Source organism: Alligator mississippiensis, chromosome 1 (genome assembly GCF_030867095.1).
Source record: "Alligator mississippiensis isolate rAllMis1 chromosome 1, rAllMis1, whole genome shotgun sequence".
In the NCBI taxonomy this organism is placed as follows: Eukaryota; Metazoa; Chordata; order Crocodylia; family Alligatoridae; genus Alligator; species Alligator mississippiensis.
The window spans coordinates 244,704,012-244,716,736 of NC_081824.1; the positions used below are offsets into that span (position 1 = coordinate 244,704,012).

General features: G+C 44.5%; 2 protein-coding genes across 4 annotated transcripts in view; one reads left to right on the forward strand and one right to left on the reverse strand.

Moving 5' to 3' along the window:
* CMSS1 (cms1 ribosomal small subunit homolog) overlaps positions 1-12,725 on the forward strand; it is a 417,726-nt gene that overhangs the window by 117,935 nt on the left and 287,066 nt on the right. The gene's annotated exons all lie outside the window — the stretch shown is intronic.
* The window catches only part of FILIP1L (filamin A interacting protein 1 like), a 343,045-nt gene that overhangs the window by 112,937 nt on the left and 217,383 nt on the right, over positions 1-12,725 (reverse strand). For all 3 annotated transcript variants that reach the window (XR_002086599.2, XM_019476094.2, XM_019476091.2), the window contains exon 6: positions 5,675-5,853. Coding sequence is in view for 2 of the 3 variants with exons in the window: in XM_019476094.2 (XP_019331639.1) it covers positions 5,675-5,853 (179 nt within the window). In the remaining variant the exon portion in view is untranslated. The remainder of the gene's footprint in view (positions 1-5,674; positions 5,854-12,725) is intronic.

The following is a 12,725-nucleotide window of genomic DNA, read 5'->3' on the forward strand; positions in this document are numbered from 1 at the left end:
AAATAAATAATGAGGCTCAAAGTCAAGTTCAAGATTTTGATTTGAAATGAAATATTATTAGAAATGTTACATAACTTTCCATGTATATAAGAGAATATGAGGGAAAATGTTAAAACTGGATTGATCAAACTTGCTACTTTTTGTGTGATTTTTTTTTTTTAATGGAATTTTTTAAAAATAGCCAAAAATAATTGGCATTGCTCTATATGTGAAGCTTCACACACAGTTCCATTTGTTTACAAGCCAAATGAACACTTCAGGCCATCAGTTAGAATATAATTAAAGTTTTGATATGGAAAAAAATTGTCATTTTCTCTGTGTGTTTCAAGCATCAAGTCATATAGTATAATATTAAGGGAGCTATGCCTTAACTTGTATGAGATTTTTCTTCTTTCACTATGGCAGGCAATTGCTTTGAGATCTTGATGGCGACATCACTTGGCAAACATTTTGGACTGTGTTCAACAAGTGACATCACACTCCTTTAGGGTTTTCCAAATAAAACAAGTTCTCCAAAGAAAACACAAAAATTGAGACTTAATCTGAAATCTATTATTACATCCTCTAAGGCCTCATTAGGCACCTCAATAAAACATGTATTTTTTTTCCAAGCAGATATTACTAAATGTTGCAGATGATAATAGTGCAACGTTTTAGAGTTGTCTGAAAAAAGTGCAGAATACATGTGTGTGTTAATCGAAGTTTTGTCCTTTTTTTTTTTTAACGAGTTGCTTGTAATACTTACTTTTTCACCAAGTTTTGCATGTGTGTAGCTGATGTAACATTTTGCTACATTTGGTAACTTCAGTAATTTTGCTCTGGTAGTTGGAAGATAAATTTCTTTTACATTTTGTTTTCACATTGTAAATAGGAGTCTGCCCAACATGAGGAGGTGGCTGGCTGATTTCATGGGCAGATCTCTGGACCAGCTGCCATTTTCAGGGGTTTATCAATCATGGTCCAACACCCTCCCCCCCCCCCCCATGGGCCTCTTATTGTCTTAGGGGGGCCCTGGTGCCCCAGCCACCCCAATGATTGGTGGGGAGGGCTGTCTGTCATATGCCCCCACCCCTTGGTGCTGTTTCCCTGAGACAGCTGTCTGTTATATGGCCCTGCCCCTCACCACTGACTGATGGAGGGGGCAGGCCTGTATGACAAGTAGCCCTGTTAACCAACCAATCAGTGGTGAGATGCGGGAGCAGCAGCTAACTTGCTTGCTCACCTTTGTTCTGGCAGCCCCCTTCATGCTGGGCTGCATGAGGATGAGGAGCCAGAATTTTATTTTTGGTAAGTGTTTTGTTTTGTTTAGTTTTTCCTTCAGATTTAGTAGAGAAGATCCCTAAGCTCCTCTGGCCCACTGATCACTACCCTATGCTCCTTATCCATGTGGGCACCAATGACATGGCTCAGAGCAATCCTAGCCGGGTCATGAGGTGCTACAGGGATTTGGGAGTGGGGCTAAAGGGTCTGGGGGCGCAGGTGGTTTTTTCTTCGATCCTCCCAGTCTCGGGCTATGGGCCGAGGAGGGAGAGGAGGATCCAGGTAGTCAACCAAAGACTGCAGCACTGGTGTCATCGGGAAGGCTTTGGCTTCCATGATTACAGTCCGCTCTTTGGTGAGAGAGGCAGCGACCTGCTGGGAAGAGATGGCCTCCACCTCTCTCTGCTGGGGAGGATGCTCTTCTCAGCCAGACTGGCTGACCTGCTCCCCTGGGCTTTAAACTAAGCCTGCTGGGGGATGGGGAGACTACTGCCACTGCTGGCCCACTGAGCACCTGTGCAAAGCCAGCAGGTCAAGGCACTTAAGGGAACTCACTCCTGCCCCAGCACGGCACAGGGGATACTATGGTAGGAGTCTACTACAGACCCCCTACACAGGGTCAAGACCTTGACCAGGAGTTTGCCAGGGAATTGGCTGAGGCTGTGCTACCCCTGGCTCCCAGTGTATCGTTGTCATGGGAGACTTTAACTACCCAGACATCTTGTGGAAGGAGCGCTCAGCCAAATCCAAGTGGTCACAAAGCTTTCTCTCATGCGTGGATGACCTCTATCTGACGCAGGAAGTCTGGGCCGGCAAGAGGTAAAGCGCTGCTCGACCTGGTACTGGCAACCAGGAATGACCTAATCAGCAACTGAAGGGAAGGATCGAAGGGAAGCTGGGTGACAGTGACCACAAGATGATCACCTTCACCATCTGCCATAAAGTTGGCAAGTCAGCAATACAGAAGTCCTTGACTTCAGGGAAGCTGACTTTGACAAGCTAAGGAGGCTTGTCACTGAGGCCCTAAAGGGCCACAACTCAAAGGGGAGGGGAGTTCAGGAAGAGTGGTTGCTCCTCAAGGGAGCAATCCTGGATGCGCAAGCTAAGACTATCCCATCTCGGAGGAAAGGCAGCAAAAGGGCACAGCAGCCCCCTTTACTCTCCAGGGAATTAGTGGACCTCCTGCATCTCAAAAGGAAGACCTACAAAGGATGGAGGACTGAAACCACCACCAAGGAGGAATACTCTGCTCTAGTCCAGACCTGCAGAGAGCAAACCAGGAAAGCGAAGGCTGTGATGGAACTCCAGCTAGCTACAAATATCAAAGAAAATAAAAAGTCCTTTTTTAGATATGTGGGGAGCCAGAGGAAAAGCAAGGGCAGCATTGGACCCCTGCTAAACCAGATAGGACAACTGACAGCTGATGCCTATGAAAAAGCAAACTTATTAATGGGTACTTTGCGTCAGGTTTTCACCAGTCCCATGGGACACCCCTGCCCACTGTGGGTCAGGGAGGCCCGGGTGAGGGAGATTCCCTGCCCTCCATCAAAGCTGACCTCATGAAGGAACACCTTAACAGGCTGGATACTTTCAAGTCAGCTGGCCCTGATGGTTTATACGCAAGGGTACTCAAGGAGCTGACAAGTATCATAGCTCAGCCCCTGGCACGGATCTTTGAGAACTCCTGGTGCTCTGGTGAAGTGCCCGAAGATTGAAAGAAGGTCAGTGTGGTGCCTATCTTCAAGAAAGGGAGGAAAGTAGATCCAGCAGACTACAGGCCCATCAGCCTGATCTCTATCCTGGGGGAGGTCTTGGAAAAGATTATCAAAGAGGCCATCCTTAACAGACTAGCTGACGGCAATATCCTGAGGGATACCCAGCACGGGTTCGTTGCGGGTAGGTCTTGCTTGACCAATGTAATTTCCTTTTACGACCAGGTGACCTATAACCTGGATAAGGGCAAAGAGATTGATGTCATATATCTTGACTTAAAAAAAGCCTTTGATTTGGTATGCCATGATCACCTCTTGGCAAAACTGGCTAACTGCGGCCTCAACCTCACCATGATCTGCTGGCTGGGGAATTGGCTCTGTGGTAGGACCCAGAGGGTGGTGGTTGATGGAAGTCAATTGTCATGGTGTGCGGTGACCAGTGGGGTCCCTCAAGGCTCTGTCCTAGGGCCTCTACTTTTTAACATCTTCATCAATGATATAGACATTGGTGTCAGAAGCAGGCTGGCCAAGTTTGCCGATGACACCAAACTCTGGGGTAAAGCATTCACACCTGAGGACAGGAGGGTGATCCAGGCAGATCTTGACAGGCTAATGAAATGGGCAGATGAAAACCTGATGGTGTTTAACACTGAAAAATGCAAGGTTCTTCACCTTGGGAGGAAAAACCTGCAGTATGCTTATAGGCTCAGCAGTGCTACACTGCACTACAGCACTACAGATGAAAGGGACTTGGGGGTCATGATTGACCACAAGATGAACATGAACCTTCAATGTGAAGCTGCGGCTAGTAAAGCGAGCAAAACACTGGCTTGCATCTATAGATGGTTCTCAAGCAAATCCTGGGACGTCATTCTCTCGTTGTACTCGGCCTTGGTGAGGCCGCAGCTGGAGTACTGCATCCACTTTTGGGCTCCACAATTCAGAAAGGATGTGGAGAAGCTTGAGAGGGTGCAGAGAAGAGCCACGCGCTTGATCAGAAGTCAGGAAAACAGACCTTATGATGAGAGGCTGACAGCCATGGGGCTCTTCAGCCTGGAAAAGCGCAGGCTCAGGGGTGATCTGATGGCCACCTATAAGTTTATCAGGGGTGTTCACCAGGATCTGAGGGAATGTCTGTTCACCAGAGCACCCCAAGGGATGACAAGATTGAACGGTCACAAACTCCTCTGTGACCAATTCAGGCTGGACATAAGGAGGAAATTCTTTACTGTCCGAGCCCCCAAGGTTTGGAATAGACTGCTGCCAGAGGTGGTTCAAGCACCCACTTTGAACGCCTTCGAGACACATTTGGATGTTAATCTTGCTGGGGTCCTATGATCCCTGCTGACTTCCTGCCCCTGGGGCAGAGGGCTGAACTCGATGATCCTCCGGGGTCCCTTCCAGCCCAAATGTCTATGAAATCTATGAAGCTGAGATTGCCCAATTTTGTGAAATCCATGCAGTCACAATTTGAGTAGGTCCCTAATTATAATGGTAAGAAATAAAGCTTACCAGTGCAAAAGGGAGCCTTTTTTCCCTCTTGTAGCTTGAGTGCCCATGTCTCCATCTGTATGCATTTATCTATAAGTGAGAATTTTTTGTTTCTGCTGTTATGTACATTAGATTTGTTTTTAATCACATTTCCATACATTTGGCTTTGTACTTCATGGAAAGCAAGTGTGCTGTCTGCAATAGACCTGAAGATGAGAGATGCAGCAGGAAAGGTGAAAGTAAAAAGCATTGCCAAAGTATGTGAAACATGATGTTATACAGGCGAAGCAGAGGAAGAATTATCTATGCATCGTGTGAGTTTAGAATAAGCTTGACATTCTCACACCCATACATTTCCATCTGGAATCTGTTCCTAAGTAAAAGGAAATAGAGACAATATTGTCATATCTTCCCTGGTGAAGCTATCCAGGGGACAGGAAATGTTCCTCAGTTATTTCTTTTCCTGTTCATTTTGGGTATGTGTTCAGTTTAGTTGCTGAACAGAGGTGGCAACATTTTAAAAAAGATCTTTTAAAGTCAATAAATAACATCAAACTCATCTTTTGATGGTTGCTGTAACATCTTGATATTGCGTTTAGGCAGATCTGTTGATTTTTGTGTCACTTTTTTTTATGCTTTTATACCATTGTAGGTATGAAGGGACTTAAGGGCTTCCTCCTCATTTTCTAAGTTCTCGATAACTTCTCCTCTGCCTTTCTTATCTACCTTCATCTCTTAATTTTCTTATTCCTTCTTTTCAGACTGCCTTTATATTTTCTGTTTACATGGTCCCCTTTCCCCATTCTAGACTGTGTACCTGTTTCATATTTTCCCGGACACCTCAGTGTATACTGATCTCTTTGAAAAGGTGACTCTCTTCCATGCAGGGTTCAGCTTATAAGGTGCCTTTGGTGCTGTGCATTTGCTTTGTAGGATAATGTGCCTGCTCTCCTCTTACAGTGCAAGATGCTTGGGATAAGGATCTAGTAAACAACTATTTTAGATATTGCATCTACTATACAGGGATGTGTATGCTGCTGGTGAACATACAAAAAAACTAGCAGAACTTTCTTGATACTTGAACACTCAGAATTACTTTGTAGTTATGTTTTCTACTTTAGATTTATTGCAGAAGAAAAAGGTGAAAAGATACTTGGAAGTCATTTTAATTTTAGAACTTAGTAACCATAATAAATATCATGCAAGCTTACCTTTCTCGTTCTTGTTCCAGTAAATTGGTAAACTCGTCACTTTTTTCCATATACTCTGTGTGCTTTCTTTTCTCATCCTCCAGCTCATACAGAGTCTGTCTGTGTGATTTTTCTACCATTAAGAGTTGTTCCAGCATTCGTCTGTGAGTTTCTTTCTGTTTCTCGACAACTTTGTCAAGCTACGAAAGAAACAAAAATTTCTGCAATGCTGTGGAATTCTTATTTGCTTCGGTATGTTTGCTATAATTATGCTTGTTCGTTTGTTTTTATTTCAGTTGTTATAGGTTTTCAAGATATGGCAACAGATTTTCCAGTAGTACAGGCCTAAGGCTTCACCTACTATAGCGTAGATTTTATGAATTGGTGGCCGAATCTCATAGAATCGCTCTGTAAAGTGTTATTTAATTCCACAACTTCTCTGCTGAGAATTTTAAATATAAGAAGGTTATATTTTGTAGGACCCTTGAATATATTTTGTTCTACAACTGGCTGTCTAGCAGCTATTAATTAACAATTATTATTCCCAGACTTATACTCATATAATTGATGATTCTGATGGAGAAACAGATGTCTTGGCAGAAGATGTTATCCACATTAGGTCAAACTATTGGGGTTTTTGGAGGGTTTGGGGTTTGGTTTTTTTTTTGTTTTGTTTAGTTTTTTTGGAGGGAGGGGTTAAGCAAAAGTGGCCATCTCAATTTTAGTTCCACTTTGAAATAACAGTTAACATCCACATGGTGTTTTAAATTGAAATTTCATTGCAAAGAGTAATAAAATAATTCTTGCAACATCCTTTTTTTGAGGTAGGTACAGATGTCAAAAACTGATTTCCTCAAGGGCCTGTAGCAAATTTATGGTACAGCCAGAATTAGAGCTCCAATTTCTGTCTCTGCCTTGCCTTCATTCTACCAGGCCTTTCTTCCTTTTTTCTGAGAACATGTATATAGCTCATTTTTTATCACAGGGAAAATGACAGAACTGGCAGGAAAACTATGACTAACAATTGGGAGCATTTCTATTAAGCAACAGGGTTGTTTCTGAAGAAATGCATTTTATTTTTAGAAATATAATCCTAAACATTCCACAGTTCTTAGTGCTTTTTTGTTTGCCTCCATTTGTGAATGCCACACCTTCAGACAACTTAAATGGGCCTGTTTTCCAGAGGACATATGAATATATAGGACATGTGAGGACAGGAAGCATACATTTCCTGAAAATCATCTCCTTTTGAAGGTTTCTTAAACCAAGTGCCCCAAAACTGTTAGTCACTTTACAATTTTAGGTCAGATTTTGATTTTCCTAAACTTCAAATTATTGAGCAGCATTTGGCACCCAGTTTTCAGAACTGAATCTAGAAGCTTTTTCATAAAAATATGTCTGAATACATGGTATCCTTCTTAATTCAGTATTTGACGAAGTTACTCGGGCATACTTGCACAAAGCTGGAAATAGAGGTTAAGATTTTTTTTCTGTTTAAAGCCATTGATCTTGCTGAGGGGATAAAAGAAACGATTGTAGACCTGCCAGAGAACCTTGCAGGAATTGCAGAATCTTTGTTCTGCTCTTTGTTTATCTGCTTCCTCTTAGTGAATTATCTTTACTCCTATGCTGATTTGATCAGGCTAATTTCCTTTTTGAAAATGTGAAGTCTGCTGCATAAACCATGAAGCAGTCTTCTTTAAACTCGGTGATTCTTGGCTGGGGTATTGCAGCACCTTGAGGTGCCATGAGATCTTTTTAAGGGTGCTGTGAAACATTATCACTGCTAGGTGTGTAAGCATCAGTGGATAATTCACTGGATAAACCCAGAGATGTCAAATAAGATTCATGGTATCAAAGATATTCTGACCTTGTTTTAGTTTTTCTGAATTCTTAGCAACAGAAGAATTCCTCTGTTTCTCTGTTCTTATTCTCTAGATTTTGAAGGGGGTGCTGCTAAGTTCAGAAAAGTTGTAGAGGAGTGCCTTGAGTCTAAGAAGGTTGAGACCCAAAATTTTAACCACATTCAGTTTGTGTAGGTCAAAACTGTTTTTGCAGCATTTTACTCTTAAAGAGTTCAGAAATGGGTAAAGGAGGGAAAGCAGAGGCCAGTTCCAGCCTTCAGTTATTTGATCTTTCTGCTAATTTTTCCCCCACAGAATGTGTCCTAAAAATGCTGGGGCCTCAAATTCTTCAGACCATCACACAAAACTTAAAACGTCTAAAACCACATAGCTGTATTGATTGTCTTCCAGTAAAGCTTGTTCAACTTTCTTCTTTCTAATGTAGATGAAGGAAAATTTAGTGACGGTACATCTATCATTTTATCAATGTATGGGTTCTTACATGAAGAACTTCCTTTGTTCCACTCCTGTGCGTCTCAAAATCAAGAGCACTGTCTCTCCTATACCATAACTAAACTGTTTATAAATAGAGACCTACTTAATTTGCAGTTTTTGTGAAAACCAGTGGTATCCACAATTGCCAGGAAATATTCCGTAGGCCACAATTTCCCAATAAATATATAAAACATAAAAAATATAGATAAAAATAAAATACGCTGCTTTAGAATCTCTCAGTCCTTACCATGATACTGAAACTAATGCAGCAATCCCTGCAGCCACTCTTACATGCTTGAGACTTACTGACTGTTTGTGGTGATGGCAGAAGCCTTGCCAGTCTGCAGCGAGGGGTGGGACTGCTGAGAAATGCCCACTAAATTGGCCCTTCATGCCATGAGCAAGCCGTGAAAATGGCTTCACCTCACCACAAGTTAAGCATTGTTGTCCTTTGTGGGCGAAGATGACCACATCCAGTGAGGGGTGGGGGGAAAGAAGAGAGAAAAGAAATGGGAAAGAAACAGGGAAGCAGAAAAGAGAAAAGGAGGAAAAAGGAGAAAAGTGAGAGAAATGAGGCTAGGTCACGTGGGCACGTAGGTGACTTATAAGCCCGATCTTTGCCTTGAACAATCTACTGCAGCAGGGGCAGGAAAGCGATGAGGATGGTGTACGAGAGGTTTTTGTTTTCCTGGTCATGCATTTCCTCATTTTTTCTGCCATGTGTTGCTGTTTGAAGGCCAGTGCTTCTTTCTGGATTGATGACCTCCAGGATGGACAGTCACAAGTGATTTGCTCCCACGACTCCAGGTCAATGCTGAAACTCTTTCAGGACACCTCTAGGGTGTCCTTGTACTGTCCTTGGTTGTCTGGACTTTGGAGCTTGCTTGGAGCCTGTGCAGGTTGAAGATGTCAAAACAGTACCTGATTCCCATACCAAGGTCATTGCCTTGGAAGGCATCCGACAGCATGGCAGAGAATACCATGTTGAAGAGGGTAGGTGCGAGCACACAGCCCTGCTTGACACCATTTGTGACCAGAAAGGGGTCAGAGCATTTGCTATTCGCAAGGACACATATCATCATGCCGTTGTGGAACTGTCAAACCATACTGATTATTTTCCAGGGCATCCGTACTTCTTCATGATTTCCCAGGGGCCTTCGTGGCTTACCGTGTTGAAGGCTTTGGTTAGGTCAGGGGTAGGCAATGATTTCGGGTGGAGGGCCGCTTACCAAGTTTTGGCAAGCTGTCAAGGGCTGCATGGGTAGCCCCACCCCTTGACAGGTGCCCCTCCCCCTGGTCACCATCTTGTGACCGGAAATCCTGCCTCCTTACCTTTGCCACTAGAAGTCCTTCGCCTTACCCCTGGAAGTACCCCTTTCAGCAAGGGGTTTTGCCATCTTGGAAACATAAAAATGTCTTTGACAGGCAGCCAGAAGCAGATAAATATTTTAACATTTTTTTAGGGGTCCCACAGGCCGAATAGAATGGCCTGGCAAGCCAAATCTGGAACGCGGGCTGTATTTTACCCACCTGTGGGTTAGGTCAATTAATACGAGGAGAAGGTCAATGTTCTGTTCCTGGCACTTTTCTTAAAGCTGCCGGGCCACATACACCACGTCAGTGGTTCCGCATCCTTTTCTGAAGCCTCATTAGCTGTCAGGCAGTAGGTTGTTTAGATAATTGGTCAGCTGGTTGAGGAGGACTCTCACGAGTACCTTACTGGTAGTTGAGAGGAGGGAGATATCCCTGTGGTTGTCACATAGTTGGCAATTTCCCTTCCTCTTGTACAGGTGGATGATGGAGGTATCCTTGAATTCTTGAAGGACTACCTCCTGTGCCCCCATACTGCAGAAGATCTTGGTTAGTTTCTTCATGAGGTTGTGATCACCTGATTTGTAGACCTCCACTGGAATTGTGTCGGCTCCAGGAGCTTTGCCACTAGACATTTGTTGTATGACTTTTTGGACTTCTGCAATTGTAGGCGAAGCTTCAAGTGAGGTATTGATGGCAATTTGAGGCAGCTTGTGTATGGCATCCATGTTGATGGAAGAGGTCCGATTGGGGACAGCGCTGAAGTGTTCAGTCCGTGTCTGCAGGATCTGGGCCTTGTCAGTTAGCAGACAGCAGAGGGGAGGATCCAAGGACCTGCAGACCATAGATGGCCTTTAGGGCATTGAAGAACTTCTTCTCATTGTTTCAGTCAGCGTATGCTGGATCTCGTCTGCTTTGTTCTTCAACCATGTGTCTTGCATCCCTCTCAACTTGCGATGAATGGTCTTCCGTATCGAGCTATAGGCATGTTGTGCTGATGTGGACTTACCACAGAGGTAGGCTCTGTGGAGATGTTGTTTCTCGTCCTACAACCATTGCATCTCCTCATCATTTTCATTGAACCAGTCTTGGCGTCTGCAGACGCATGGTTCCAGAGTCTTAAGAGCTGCGGAGTGTATAGCTTCACAAAGCTGCTTCCAGTTGGCTTCAGTGGAGCCGATCTTTCAGATGGTTCACAAAAGACAGCCTGGTGCTGTTGTTTATCAGCCCAGCAGTGTTCAGGTGCTTTGGTCGACTTCGTCCTCATGGATGCCATCTGGTTTGAATCGTCATCTTTAGTGAGGAGATGATGAGTTGATGATCAGTCCAGCATTCAGTGCCTGCCACACATTGCTTTGGTTACATGGACATTGTGTCTGTCCCTCCTTCAGACGGTGACATAGTTGATACAATGCCAGTGCTCAGAGCAAGGGTGCATCCACGATGTCTTTTTCTGGTTGGGGAGATGGAACACAGTGTTAATAACCAGGAGCTCATGTTCAGCACATAGTCTGAGCAGGAGAAGACCATTGCTGTTGCAGCTTCTGATCCTGTGCTTCCCGATGGCACCAATCCCATGCTTGGCAGTCAGAGCCAATCCTGGTGTTGAAGTTGCCAAGGAGGATGAGATGGCCAGACATCAGTACAACGGTGATCACAGAGTGGAGGTCTTTATAGAACTGGTTCTTGCCTTTGTCGGAGTTGGTCATGGTAGAGGTGTTGGCAAAAAGTGTGCCACTATCAACAGTGCAAAGCATGGGGAGCCTGAGCACCTTCAGTTGGTCATTCATTCCCTTGGGTAGGTAGGTGAGCTTCTTGACAAGGCTGTTTTGTATAGCAAAGCCAACACCTGCTTCCTGTTTAGCTTCGTTGCCTCGACCACTCTAGAAGAATGTGCAACCAGCTTTTCCTTCTGTGAGCTGCCCTTCGTTGGGTAGGCGGGTCTTGCTGAGGGCAGCGATCTGGACATTGTATCTGCCCAATTTTCTCCTGATGAGGGCAGTTCTCTTTTCAGATCTCTTGGTGTTTCTGTCGGTCAATGTATGTACATTCCACGTGCCCAGCTTGAGAGGGATTGATTTCTTTCCTTTTCGACTGCTGTAGTGGGACCTCTGCCAGCTGGCCAGGATGAGCTGAAGCAGACAATGTTTGGGGCACCATTTCTAAGCCCTTCCTCATTCTAGAAGGTGAGCAGTGCAGTCCTGAATAGACTGCTCAGTCACTCAGGGGGCTGCTGAGTTCTACTGCTGCTTATGTCCAGTAGAAAGTGACCCAAAGCCCTGAGCTGCCTGTGTGTGGGTTTGTGGCTACAGCTTCCAGTGTGTCCACATCTGCTGTTTTGTCACTGACCTGTTGCCACAAGGCTTGTGCTGGATGTGAGTTGCGTAGGATTTAGATTTAAGCGAGGAAGAGTTGAGCAGCACTGGCCTCACTGTCGTCTTAGCCAATTGGTAACCAGTGGCAGGGCAGTGTCAAGACGGCTGGAGGTTGGCCCAGTTGCAGCGGATGATCAGGACATCTTTTGTGCCTTGTCATTCTCTGCATGATCCATGGTGCAGTGCTATACCACCATCATGGCCATTGAACCTTACAGGGTCTCATCTGCCCAGTCAGCCGGAGTCAGACTTTGCATCAGGGATAGGCATGTCCCTATCTCCCCAGAGGTCTAAGACTGACTGGGTACCCTTACCTGGTTTGTCTTGCCTGTCTAGGCAGTTTACCCAGGTGCGGCTGGCCGCTGTCGCATGCAGACAGCTACTTGGAGCCACAAGTGAGAGTTGAGTGCTGGTGAAGACCAAGAGAGGAAGAGTCACTCAAGCGAGTGTGACATACTCTTTCTCTGGAGGTGCTACCTCTCCCAGACACTCGGCAAATTAAGTAGGTCCCTATTTATAAGCATTCTCTGTTTTAAGTGCATCTCCTTACCCTTCCTCCTCCTGATCACTGTTGATTTTTTTTTTTCTCGTTACTGTCACTATCCTATGACTGATACTGACAATAATGAAAAAATCGAAGCATTGGCAGGATTTAGTTCAAGATTTTGGTATTCTGAATAACAGATTTGCTTTTCATGTGGGATTTCTTTAAACGTGTCTGCATGACATTATTTTGGACACATCCCTTCCTCTCACTTCTAGGAAATCTGCTGGTGAAAGAAAGATCCCTGTCTAGCCATGATGCAAATAAATTCAAGTTCCCTTTCACCTAAGCTGAGGGCAGGAAAAAGTTTAGTTCCACAAGTGCCTGTTTCAGCTCTTCTTTGATTTGGTAAAACACCCATATTATTACATTGGTTTGAATTTGTGCCTGATTAAGGGAAACATAAAATGGAACAGATCTTCCCCACCCTGCATTGTACAGCCACAGATGGAAGCCCTTTGACCAAGACAATTGTGACTTCCTGGTTTGGAGAAGTCTCTCTA